General features: G+C 42.9%; 1 protein-coding gene across 2 annotated transcripts in view; it reads right to left on the bottom strand.

Annotated features, from left to right (window-relative positions):
* Window positions 1–5233: 5233 nt before the first annotated feature.
* The window catches only part of LOC146706252 (kinesin-like protein KIF2A), a 29261-nt gene continuing 20691 nt past the window's right edge, over window positions 5234–13803 (bottom strand). For both annotated transcript variants that reach the window (XM_085464350.1, XM_085464351.1), the window contains 2 exons: window positions 13297–13432; window positions 5234–5951 (listed from right to left, as the gene is read on the bottom strand). In XM_085464350.1, the coding sequence (XP_085320476.1) occupies window positions 5866–5951; window positions 13297–13432 (222 nt within the window). In that variant the 3' untranslated portion in view covers window positions 5234–5865. The remainder of the gene's footprint in view (window positions 5952–13296; window positions 13433–13803) is intronic.

The raw sequence follows: 13803 nt of genomic DNA, 5'->3' as shown, positions 1-13803 counted from the left end.
TATTTAGTCAGCCACCGATTGTGCAAGTTCCCCCACTTAAAATGATGACAGAGGTCAGTAATTTGCACCAGAGGTACACTTCAACTGTGAGAGACAGAATGTGAAAAAAAAATCCATGAATTCACACGGTAGGATTTGTAAAGAATTTATTCGTAAATTAGGGTGGAAAATAAGTATTTGGTCACCTCAAACAAGGAAAATCTCTGGCTCTCACAGACCTGTAACGTCTTCTGTAAGAAGCTTTTCTGTCCCCCACTCGTTACCTGTATGAATGGCACCTGTTTGAACTCATCATCTGTATAAAAGACACCTGTCCACAGCCTCAAACAGTCAGACTCCAAACTCCGCCATGGCCAAGACCAAAGAGCTTTGGAAGGACACCAGGAAAAGTATTGTAGACCTGCACCGGACTGGGAAGAGTGAATCTACAATAGGCAAGCAGCTTGGTGTGAAAAAATCAACTGTGGGAGCAATCATCAGAAAATGGAAGACATACAAGACCACTGATAATCTCCCTCGATCTGGGGCTCCACGCAAGATCTCATCCCATGGGGTCAAAATGATCATGAGAACGGTGAGCAAAGATCCCAGAACCACACGGGGGGACCTGGTGAATGACCTGCAGAGAGCTGGGACCAAAGTAACAAAGGTCACCATCAGTAACACACTACAACGGCAGGGAATCAAATCCCAGTGCCAGACGTGTTCCGCTGCTGAAGCCAGTGCATGTCCAGGCCCGTCTGAAGTTTGCCAGAGAGCACATGGATGATGCAGCAGAGGATTGGGAGAATGTCATGTGGTCAGATGAAACCAAAGTAGAACTTTTTGGTATAAACTCAACTCGTCGTGTTTGGAGGAAGAAGAATACTGAGTTGCATCCCAAGAACACCATACCTACTGTGAAGCATGGGGGTGGAAACATCATGCTATGGGGCTGTTTTTCTGCCAGGGGGACAGGACGACTGATCCGTGTTAAGGACAGAATGAATGGGGCCATGTATCGTGAGATTTTGAGCCAAAACCTCCTTCCATCAGTGAGAACTTTGAAGATGAAATGAGGCTGGGTCTTCCAACATGACAATGATCCAAAACACACCGCCCGGGCAACAAAGGAGTGGCTCCGTAAGAAGCATTTGAAAGTCCTGAAGTGGCCTAGCCAGTCTCCAGACCTCAACCCCATAGAAAATCTGTGGCGGGAGTTGAAAGTCCGTGTTGCTCGGCGACAGCCCCAAAACATCACTGCTCTCGAGAAGATCTGCATGGAGGAATGGGCCAAAATACCAGCTACTGTGTGTGCAAACCTGGTAAAGACCTATAGTAAACGTTTGACCTCTGTTATTGCCAACAAAGGTTATGTTACAAAGTATTGAGTTGTATTTTTGTTATTGACCAAATACTTATTTTCCACCCTGATTTACGAATAAATTCTTTACAAATCCTACCATGTGGATTCATGGATTTTTTTTTCACATTCTGTCTCTCACAGTTGAAGTGTACCTCTGGTGCAAATTACTGACCTCTGTCATCATTTTAAGTGGGGGACCTTGCACAATCGGTGGCTGACTAAATACTTTTTTGCCCCACTGTAGATCTGGGTCTAACTTTGAGTTTGTTAACTCTGCAATCGGCAACTCTGAGTTTTTTTTTTGTTCCAGAACAACTAATCAGCTTTGGAGCAGACACTGCAAGGCTTGTAAAGTAGCGACTAGTCAATCACAAGTTTGGCTCATCCAAATGTGTACTTTGCTTTCTCCGCCTCTAATGGGTCCATAAAGAACAAAATAAACACGTTGTATTCAATAAGACTTGAAACTAGCAACTGAGACTTGAAATCATCAAGAAAAGTATTTACTGAGGATACACATCAAAGGAGCCAAGTGACTTTGGACTTCTATGCAAGTTCTTTTTGTAACCAGAGGCCCACTGCTGGTTACTAGAAAACAGATGTGGTATCAAGTTACACACATACAAAGCACAGGTCTTGAACTTCATGTAGCTCAACTGCAATAAACTGAGTTTACAGCAGTCATTTTGATAATAAATACTAATAAAATTAATCTAGGCTTACAATTAATCTAGGCCTGAGATGTACCTCTAACCTGGCGTCTTCGGCCCGGAGGGCATTATTAAATGTTAGGTTGTTGATGAACAGGGGTGGAGGACTTGCGGTGGTCTTTAGGAATAAATTCCGGATACGGCAGCTGTCCCCACCTATGTTTGCTAGCTTCGAAGCACAACTATTGGAACTTGCTGGTCCCCCCCTGGCTCTTTGTGTTGTGGACTTTTATCAATGATTTTGCTGACTTTTTAGGATCTATTTGCTTAAATTATAACTGTCTTCTTATTGTTGGTGATTTTAACATTTATATCTGTTGTAAAGACGATAGGCTTGCCAAAGACTTTCTTGTTTTAGCTCTTTTAATCTTACTCAGTGGGTAAATGCTCCAACCCACTCTAAAGGTCACACACTTGATTTGGTTTTCTCTCATGGAAAACCACATCCCAGTGTTGCTAGTGTCAGGGGAACTAGCAACACTGGGATTTCTAACCACTTTCCAGTCATTTTTGATGCTGATCTACGCAAAACTGATCTGAACCTTGGGGGCCCTCGATGCCTTGCCGGTTCATTGATTCTGGGACTGTGGCTGAACTTTCTGCGTTTTTCTCTGAATCTGTGCTCTCTGATACGGCTGGCATCACACAGTCTTTATTTGATGACTTTGCCAACTCCCTACTTGCTATATGCACCTCCATACTGGACTCTGTGGCCCCTATAAAAGTGAAATGTCCTAGAAGCTGTTCCCGACCTTGGTTAAATGACTCTACACGTGCCCTATGCCGTACCTGCTGTCAAGCTGAGAGGCGGTGGGAAAAGGATAGGCTCCAGGTGTCCCTTGATATTTTACGCAGGACGCGCTTGGAATTCCAGAAATCTGCTAAGATGGCTAAAGCGGCTGTTCTGTCAGCCATCGTTACGAATAATAGTCATAATCCACGCGTTTTCTTCAATATTTTTAACTCCTTGGTTAACCCTTATCCTGAAGCATCGTGGCTAGCTTCTTCGGCTCTTTGTGAGCAGTTCTTAAATCACTTCACTGATAAAATCTCCACCTTAAGAGCCTTAAAAGCTTCGGGGATGTGCCAAGCCCCCGCTTTACGCTGCTCTATGACACTTGCTCAGTTCAAACCAGTGTCACTTACTACCCTTAAGGGAATTAAGATAAGATAAGATAAGATAGAACTTTATTAATCCCTCGGGTGGGTTCCTCTGGGAAATTCGACTTCCAAAAAAAAGCACAGCAACGACCGAAGTTACAGTTATTGATCGTCTAAAAATCTCAAATTCTGTTCACGACATTCTCCCATCTCGCATTATTAAGGAGGGATTTAATGTAATTGGGCCTTGTATATTATCACTAATCAATCTTTCTTTGTCAATGGGTTGTGTTCCGGCTGCCTTTACACATGCCGAAGTGAAACCTGTTCTTAAAAAGCGTTCCCTAGATCACTCAAATCTCGCTAATTACAGACCTATCTCGCAACTTCCGTTCCTGTCAAAAATCCTCGAGAAGATTGTCCTATCACAACTTCAGACCTATCTGAATGAGAATAACATCTGGGATAAATTTCAAACTGGGTTTAAACTGCGCCATAGCACGGAAACAGCACTTTTGAGGGTCTTCAATGATCTTCTTTTAATTACTGACTCTGGGCGCCCCGCCGTCTTAGTTTTGTTGGACCTGTCTTCTGCTTTTGATCTGGTGGACCATAATATCCTGTTAATGAGGCTTGAACTTCTGGTTGGCATTACGGGTATGGCTCTTAGTTGGTTTAAATCCTACTTATCGGAGAGGTCCTTCTCTGTCACGATGGGTACCTACTCCTCTTCCATTGCCCTCGTTACCTCAGGGGTCTGTATTGGGTCCTATGCTATTTTCTCTATATATGTTACCCCTTTGTCGTATTATTGAAAAGTACAAACTCTCTTATCATTGCTACGCGGATGACATTCAAATTTATTTTGAATTGACTGAGGATGAAACTTCATTGATACTTCGCTTCTTCGATTATATAAGTGAAGTTAAAGACTGGCTGCTGAGCAATTCTCTTATCTTTAATACCAAGAAAACGGAAATTTTAATATTTGATAGTCATACCCCTAGAGCCCATCTAACTGGTGTCCTTGGGCCCTTCGCTGATTATCTTTCCGATTCCGCAAGTAATTTGGGTGTTTACCTGGACGGCTCCTTTAAGCTTGACAAGCATGTGTCCTCTGTTATTAAATCTTGTTTCTATCAACTTTGTTTAATTTCTAAGGCCATGCCATACTTACCACGTGAGGATCTAGAAAAGCTTATCCATTCCTTTGTCACATCCAGGTTAGACTATTGCAACTCCCTATACACTGGGCTTCATTCTGCCCTTCTTCGTAGATTGCAACTCGTCCAAAACGCCGCGGCTCGCCTTCTAACTGGTACTCGTAGGTTTGAGACAATCACCCCAATTCTCACTGGCTCCCAATTAAACACCGCATTGATTTTAAAATCTTACTGCTTACTTATAAAATCATAAATAACATTGCACCCAGCTACCTTATTGATCTCCTTAGTGTGTATACTCCCGGTAGAATGCTGAGATCGTGAGACCAATTGCTCTTGGTACAACCTAGGTCAGGGCTGAAAACCAGAGGTGACCGTGCCTTTGGTTCAGTTGCACCTAACCTCTGGAATAACCTCCCTCATACTATTTGCACATCTGACTCAATCCAGACCTTCAAGTCTTGATTGAAAACCCACCTTTTTAGCTTAGCCTTCCCGGCCTCCTAGAGCAGGCCTTTTAAGTGTTCTTTCTTGCCTTCCCCTTTCCTCTCTTTTGCCTATATTGTTTTTATCGTTAAGTCTTGCTTGCTTATCTGCGTGCTTGTATGCTTGGTTAATCAATGCCAGCCATCTGCTAGCTTATCTGCATTTGTATTTTACTACTGTTTTATTGGATTATGTGAAGCATTTTGGCTACCTCTGGTTTTAAATGTGCTATACAAATAAAGTTGTATTGTATTGTATTGTCTTTCATGTTAAACTGAAGGCTATGAAAAGATTTTCATGCCTTTGAACAGCGTGAGTAGTTAAACATATTTTAGTAATAATTAGTAACTATGAACTAGTGGCCCCGAAAAAATTAGCTAGATGCTCCACAGGAGGTGCCCTGAGGGCTAAATAAATACACATACAGCAACAAGAAGTAATCTTTTATTATGGCAAATGAAAAAAGAACTGTTTCTGTAAATGTATCCTGAAACACCTTGATCATAGTGCACCCTTTAGCGCAGTTAATGTCACATAAGGTTAATTTTAGGCTTGTCTCAATCAAACCTTAATTACATACAGTATCAACACAAACACGTGGCTCATGTTACACACAAACTTGACATGCCCTGTTCATCCGAGCTGAAACAGGAAGAACAGGAAGAAAAATTCCTCCAAATATTGCACAAAATGGCAAAAGTTGTTTATAAAATTGCCCTGGTGAGCATGACTGATCTGATAAAAAATAATTTAAAACAATGTCTGAACTTTTTTTTGTTTTAAAATCAAGTACTTGGGATTAAGCACACAGAGAAAAACTTTATAGATACGCTTTACAGGAACATGGCAGAGCGTGGGCGGTACGCTCTTTGGCTTTGCAAATGGATGGATGACAGGAAGCAGTCTGTACAGCAGAGAGGTCAGGGAAAACCAAACACACTTACAGGAACTCACACCATAAAATCACAGCTGAGTTAAATCAGCTGCTTCATCAGCACTGACCTCCTTATGGCCTTCACCTCTCTGAGGACCAATCAGTGAAATAGCACATGTTATGCGTCTATAGCGCCCGAGGCCTCTTGGGGGTGATTTGTTTGCTAGCTTGTTCCTCTTCCTGGAGAGTACAACGGAAAGACTTGACTTTATCTGGAAGAGGAGAGAATATCACACAGAAGGCACTATTTAAATGATGATCTTTGTCTTTAAGGATAACATGAAATCACGTCACTCATACAAAATTTGATACACCAGCTGAAGCTTTTTTTTTAAATATTGTGAAATATTCTGTAGCAAAATGTGAATTTTATAAAAAGTGAAGGTGAAATGATAGGATAAGAGCAGAAACTGGTGAAGAATAGGAAATAAAGATTTATCTCTCTCCTATCATCATGGATAATCCTTCTGCTGGACAATTGTGTTGTCTTTGTTGGGTCTCTTGTATTTTCATATAATTCGTAGCTTAACTTCTTTCTTTCATATAATCAGCTATTTGCTCATTGTGACAAAGTGGAGAAGCAGTTGTAATTCTCTCCATTTGTCCCATATGTGTTTACCTTTTTTTTGCACATTGTACACATTATTCTGTTTCTATGTATTTGCTATGATTTGCTATTTGTCAAGTAACATTGCTTCACTCACTATCCCGGGTTTGTTTGTGTAAGCGTTTTGTTGCCGGCAAATCAAACATTCTGCAAATTAAGACAAATACTAAGTTATGCTTCTTTATACTTTATTATGTTACAGATTAAGTCATTTGTTCATACTTACTCTGTTTGTCTTTTCAGTCATCATGAGTGTCAGGTGTGGGGAAACGCCCGCTTGGCATTTCCTCATTTTAAAGTCCTGATCATGTCACACATGACATCATCAGGTCAAACCATATGGAGGGGTTTCTTTTTCCACAGAGATGCTTCCTTTTGTTTGTGTTAATGTTTAAAGGGATTTGTTGAATGTTTTTCCTTTTGTTAATACTGCCATTTAGTTGTGTAAATGTGCATATTAGAAGTGTGTAGAGGTTTTGTGTTTTTAGATAACCTGAGTAGAGTTTTAGATCCCTCAGTTGAGTGAGTGGTACTGGCTGGGCAATTGGAGGGAAATTGATGGCCCTATTTAAAGCCAGTCTCTACCAGATGCAGGAGAGAGGAGAGGTGAGCTGTGTCACCAGAGCCATGTTGTGTTGAGTTTTGGTAAATGAATTGATTTGGGGAAAGTTTTGTTAAGTTATACATTAAATTAAGTTCACTGCAAATAAATTGCTCACCTTGGAAACCCAAAATGTCTGCATAGTCTGCTTCCCTACCACCTTCCTTGACGTTCGAGTGTGACTACTTCACAAATGGTGGCAGCAGTGGCTCCAGGCCAGTAGGTAGCAGCAATGCAGAAAGGGGCCAGACCAAAAAAGCACCAAGTGCCAATGGACTCTGCAAGTGAGGAGCCTCCAGTGCTCAATCAGCTAGAGGAAGCAGAGCAAGAGCAAGGTACTGAACTGCATAACCTTGCTGAACTTTCAAACCTCCTGCGTGGTTTTATGAGGCAACAAAGCGACAGAGAGGCCCAATGGGAACTGGAGAAGCAGCGGCAGGAAGATCGCTGGCGGAAAATTCAGCACCAGTTCACTCAGCTCCAGCAGGAAGTGCAATCAGAACGTCGAGAGCATCAGCTGTTGGTGGAAGGTGCAACAGCAGATTCAGAGACACGTTTGAGGCCTACTGCGGAGCATCCAGCAATGCCTCAGTTACAATCTAACGTCATGGAGGCCGCAACAGCATCTCAGTCTGCCTCCTTAACAAGACCACCAGTTTGGAAAGGGCCTAAAATGCAGCCTTATAATGAGGACGAAGACATTGAGCATTACCTAACAACCTTTGAGAGGATCGCAAGCGGGTGCCAGTGGCCACACGAGGATTGGGCATTACATCTTGCTCCACTTCTCACTGGTAAGGCACGAGCTGCTTTTGTAGCCATGGACATTGATGAGATTATGGACTATGTAAAGGTGAAGAAAGCTGTTCTTGAAAAGTTTGAAATATGTGCAGAGACTTACAGACTCCGATTTCGCTCCACTACGTTGGGCGATGGCGAGACACCTAAAGAGTTAAGGACACGCTTGAAAGAACTGTATGATAAGTGGATAGTTCCAAGAGAAAAGTCCAAAGATGAAATGGGTGACGTCATTGTTTTAGAGCAGTTCCTGAGAGTTCTCAATCCCGAACTGCGCACGTGGATAAAGGAGCATAACCCAACCACGTCTAAGCAAGCAGCAGAGCTGGCTGACGCTTTTCTTGCAGCCCGTCGGCCACTAAAGAACTATGCAAGTCCCAAACAATTAGCCCCTGTAATAGCAGGTAGGACAGAGAGTGGTAACAGTCAAAAAACTAGGAATTTCAGGCAGGGCCCCCATAATTCCACTAGTAGTCGGGCTAGGGAAATCAAGCAACGTGGGCCTTTAGTGTGTCACTCCTGTGGTCAAACAGGTCACTTTAGGGCAGATTGTCCAAGTCAGACTGTCAGTAACACATATATGTGCTTTTCTTCAAGGGGTGTCGAAGATGAAGTTGAGTCTTCAGCGCCCTCTTCTCAGCATGAGCGCACCACATGCGTTTTTATTGAGGAAAAGCCATGTGTGGCTCTTCTGGATTCAGGAAGCAGCCGTACCTTGGTTAGGCAGGAATGTCTTCCTAGGGATGCTACATTTTGTGGCAAGGTAAAAGTTTGGTGTGTTCACGGTAATGATGTGGATTACCCAATTGCCAACATTAATATTCAGATTGACGGCAAGCTGTATTTACTTTCCGTGGGAGTTATGAGTAAACTGCCATATCAGGTTGTGTTGGGCCGTGATCTTCCCATTTTGCGAGATCTGATAGCCAGGGGAGAGGAAATCAACCCAAGTGTTACAGCTGAGTCTATGGTAGCAGTCACCAGGTCAAAATATAAGCATCACGCGGAAGAAGGTTTAGGTTGGGGTGAATTTCCTTTCGCTAACAGTGATGTTCCTGATTTTGAAGGATTAAGTCAGGGTCGCATAAGAAAGAGCAGAGCCCAGAGACGACAGGCTAAGCTGAGGGGGACAAAGTTCACTGAACCAGTTCCAGTGCCACAATGTGATGAATTACTAGTCGTACCTGATGAAATAGCTCAGCTTCAAAGAGAGGATCCATCTCTAGCTCCCCTGTTTTTAAAGAGTGTCACAAACGCAACAGAGGTCACTGAGAGAGGCAGAGAGCTATTTTTCCTAAAGGGCGAGCTATTATATCGCTGTAGTAGGGTTGGAGACCAGTTGGTTGTGCCTAAGAGTTTAAGATCCACAGTACTGCAGTTAGCTCACTCAGTCTCTTGGGCAGGACACCTTGGTCAAGCCAAAACCTTCTCTCGTATGTCAACTAGATTTTACTGGCCACAGCAGTTTACGGACACTGTGCAGTTTTGCAAGTCTTGTCCCGAGTGTCAGTTAACAGCACCCGAAAGGAAAGGTGACAGGGCTCCCCTGATCCCTATGCCAGTCATAGACACCCCGTTCTCTCGTGTTGCGATGGACATCATAGGCCCATTAGAGAGGAGCAGTGCAGGGCACAGGTATATTTTGGTAGTGTGTGACTACGCTACAAGATATCCCGAGGCTTTCCCCTTAAAAAAGGTTAAAGCTCGTCAGATTGCCAACTGCTTAATACAAATGTTCTCGAGGGTAGGCATCCCAAAAGAAATCATTACTGATCAAGGGTCCAACTTTACATCTAACTTCATGAGAGAAGTCTATAGATTGCTGGGGATCAAAGGTATTAAGACAACTCCCTACCACCCACAAACAGATGGCCTTGTTGAACGTTTCAACAAAACCCTTAAAGCTATGTTGAGGAAGTTTGTGAAAGATACAGGAGCGGATTGGGACCAGTGGCTTCCTTTCTTGCTCTTTGCCTACAGAGAGGTACCTCAAGCTTCCACAGGGTTTTCTCCTTTCCAGCTCTTGTATGGCCACGCTGTCCGGGGTCCCCTTGATGTGTTGAAAGAAGCTTGGGAGGCTCCAAATCCCAGAAAACAATGCAATGTTCTTTCATATGTACTGAAAATGAGAGATAAGCTTGAGGAGCTCCAAGAGCTGGCCAATACTCATCTGGTTGGTGTCCAACAACGTCAGAAGCAGAGTTATGACAAAGCAGCTCGTAGGAGGATTTTTCAAGAGGGACAAAAGGTTTTGCTGCTTCTTCCATCATCTGAGAACAGTCTCCTTGCCAAGTGGCAGGGACCGTATGTGATCAGTAGGAAAGTGGGTCCAGTTACCTATGAACTGTACATGCCTGAGCGTCGCAAGAAGCATCAGATATTTCATGTCAATTTGTTGAAAGAATGGTGTGATCGGCCAGCATCTTCACTAGAGTGTTGGGCTCGTGCCGTGGTCGAAGAGGAGGAACCACGGGAGCTGTTCTTTCCTTCTCCAGCAGGTCAACAACTAGTTCCTGATGTGAGTCATCTTACTTCCAAACAACAGACAGAGGTGAAAGCAATTATGCCTGCTGATCTTTTTAGCACCAAACCAGGTTGCACCAATCTCATCCAACATGAGATACGTCTCCACTGTCCCAATCAAAAACCTATTAGGGACACCACCTCACGGGTTCCTGCGAAGCTGATGCCAGCATTAAAACAAGAGGTGGAAGACATGCTTGACATGGGGGTCATTGAGCCATCTAGAGGTGAGTGGTGTAGTCCAGTGGTTCTAGTGCCGAAGAAAAATGACCCTAAACAGAGATTTTGTGTGGATTTCTCTAAACTCAATGCTGTTTCTGCTTTTGATGCTTATCCGATGCCAAGAGTAGAGGAACTGATTGAGCGTTTGGGGAACGCTAAGTATCTTACGACATTAGACCTTTGCAAGGGCTACTGGCAAGTACCTTTGACTGAGTCTTCGAAAGATTTGACAACTTTTAGAGTTCCCAGTGGACTTTATCGCTTCAGAACAATGCCTTTTGGTCTGCACGGTGCACCAGCCACATTTCAGAGGTTGGTGGACGAGGTTTTGAGAGGTGCAGATGGGTATGCTGCAGCATACATTGATGACATTGTGGTGTTTAGCGAGACCTGGGAGGATCATGTTCAGCATCTTTCTGATGTCTTTCAACGGATTAAGAGAGCCGGGCTTGTCATAAATGCACACAAATGTCACATTGCTAAGTCTGAGGTGGAATACTTGGGTTACGTCATCGGGGGTGGGGTCATCCGCCCTCAGGTGTCAAAGATTGAAGCCCTGAGTGCCTACCCACCTCCTACGACCAAACGGAAAGTGAAATCGTTTTTGGGTCTGGCGGGGTGGTATCGCCGCTTCATTCCCAACTTCTCTGCTAGAGCAGCAGTCCTTAGTGACCTTACTCGCAAATCTAGCCCCACAAAGGTTAAATGGACTGCCGAGTGTGATGCAGCTTTTGTTGATCTTAAAAACTGTTTGTGTAGTGAACCTGTTTTGCAGTGCCCGGATTTTACCCGGCCATTCACTTTGTAGACGGACGCTTCCGGAGAAGGACTTGGAGCAGTGTTGCTGCAGGGTGAGGGTGAGGATAAACGACCAGTGGTGTATATAAGCCGTAAGCTCTTTCCTAGGGAAATGAAATATTCCACTATTGAGAAAGAGGCACTGGCAATAAAATGGGCTCTGGATACATTGAAGTACTATCTAATGGGTGATGAGTTTGTTTTGGAAACTGACCATCGTGCATTACAATGGATGAACAGAATGAAAGACTCTAATGCCAGAATCACTAGATGGTATCTGTCCCTACAGCCATTTCGCTTCAGGATCCAGTATAGACCAGGGCACAAGAATGTGGTGGCCGATTTTCTGTCCCGTTCCATGGAGGAGTGAGTGCCTTAAGGGGGGGGGGGGGGAGTGTGACAAAGTGGAGAAGCAGTTGTAATTCTCTCCATTTGTCCCATATGTGTTTACCTTTTTTTTGCACATTGTACACATTATTCTGTTTCTATGTATTTGCTATGATTTGCTATTTGTCAAGTAACATTGCTTCACTCACTATCCCGGGTTTGTTTGTGTAAGCGTTTTGTTGCCGGCAAATCAAACATTCTGCAAATTAAGACAAATACTAAGTTATGCTTCTTTATACTTTATTATGTTACAGATTAAGTCATTTGTTCACACTTACTCTGTTTGTCTTTTCAGTCATCATGAGTGTCAGGTGTGGGGAAACGCCTGCTTGGCATTTCCTCATTTTAAAGTCCTGATCATGTCACACATGACATCATCAGGTCAAACCATGTGGAGGGGTTTCTTTTTCCAGAGAGATGCTTCCTTTTGTTTGTGTTAATGTTTAAAGGGATTTGTTGAATGTTTTTCCTTTTGTTAATACTGCCATTTAGTTGTGTAAATGTGCATATTAGAAGTGTGTAGAGGTTTTGTGTTTTTAGATAACCTGAGTAGAGTTTTAGATCCCTCAGTTGAGTGAGTGGTACTGGCTGGGCAATTGGAGGGAAATTGATGGCCCTATTTAAAGCCAGTCTCTACCAGATGCAGGAGAGAGGAGAGGTGAGCTGTGTCACCAGAGCCATGTTATGTTGAGTTTTGTTAAATGAATTGATTTGGGGAAAGTTTTGTTAAGTTATACATTAAATTAAGTTCACTGCAAATAAATTGCTCACCTTGGAAACCCAAAATGTCTGCATAGTCTGCTTCCCTACCACCTTCCTTGACGTTCGAGTGTGACTACTTCACACTCATCAATACTGACCTTGATTGAAGTATCAGATTTTTAAATCACCAAATATGGGTATAGTTCTTAAAAATCCAATATGAATATCACCCCTATATAGGGCGATTGTGGCTCAAGAGTTGGAAGTTCGCCTTGTAATCGGAAGGTTGCCGGTTCGAGCCCCGGCTCGTGTCGTTGGACGGTGGATGACTGGTTGTCTATAGCGCTTTGAGGTCCTTAGGGACTAGTAAAAGCGCTATACAAATACAGGCCATTTACCATATGAATAAGTGTAAAACTTATTTGAGTTGTTTGCACAAAACACATTTTGAGTTGTACAACTGAAAATGTGAAGATATATTTTAATTTTACTTGCAAGTTTGTTGATGGAAATGGCACACTATCATAGAAACTACTTAGCACTGTAATGCGTTAGTTTGGATTGAAGCTTACGCACTGTAAACAGAACAATAATACAAACCAACCAATATACACATCAAGGCTGCAGTAGATGAAAAATCCTGTGTTTTGTGAGATAAAATTGCCGTTTCTGAGTCTGGTGGAGAGTAACAGATTCATTTCCTTGTGGGAAAGAACTGCTGGCAGAGGAAATGTTTTAAATGTAGCTTAATATATAACATAACATCGGTACATTGCTTTTATTACTGTGGCAGCTGGTAGTTGTTTGTTAACGGTGTGTCTGTTGCCATCTACAGTTATTCATTTATCAGACTAACTTGTAGAATTGATACTTTCTTAATGCAAAGAGGCTGAAAATTTGGAAACTGCATGATGTTTACCTCTTAACTCAGTAAGAATGTCTATCTTCTGGTCCAGGATTTGTTCTAACTGAGTTGCATATGATTCAACATCATAGTCCACCTCCTCTGTCATTTCCAGAAGCACCTTCTCATCCTCCAAGCACCGGATCGACTCCTGTAAGGGAAAACGATGCAGCTGAGTTGGGCTATGTGGTTTTAAATTCTCACCCCAACCGGTCGCAGCAGATGGCCGCCCCTCCCTGAGCCTGGTTCTGCCGGAGGTTTCTTCCTGTTAAAAGGGAGTTTTTCCTTCCCACTGTCGCCAAAGTGCTTGCTCATAGGGGGTCATATGATTGTTGGGTTTTTCTCTGTATCTATGAAGCGCCTTGAGGCGACTTTTGTTGTGATTTGGCGCTATATAAATAAAATTGAATTGAATTGAATTGAAATTCATATTGCCTATGAATGCAAAAGTGGGTCAAAGTTATGTTATGGCACGTGGTTCCTCCTTATAAAAATATGGCAAATTCTATGGTATTTACTGTA

Source organism: Copadichromis virginalis, linkage group LG7 (assembly GCF_057382275.1).
Source record: "Copadichromis virginalis isolate Kocher_CV1m ecotype Utaka linkage group LG7, C_Virginalis_male_GT1.1, whole genome shotgun sequence".
NCBI classification, from domain to species: Eukaryota; Metazoa; Chordata; class Actinopteri; order Cichliformes; family Cichlidae; genus Copadichromis; species Copadichromis virginalis.
The sequence above is the reverse complement of the archived record's forward strand: the minus strand, read 5'-3'. Positions and strand labels throughout refer to the sequence as shown.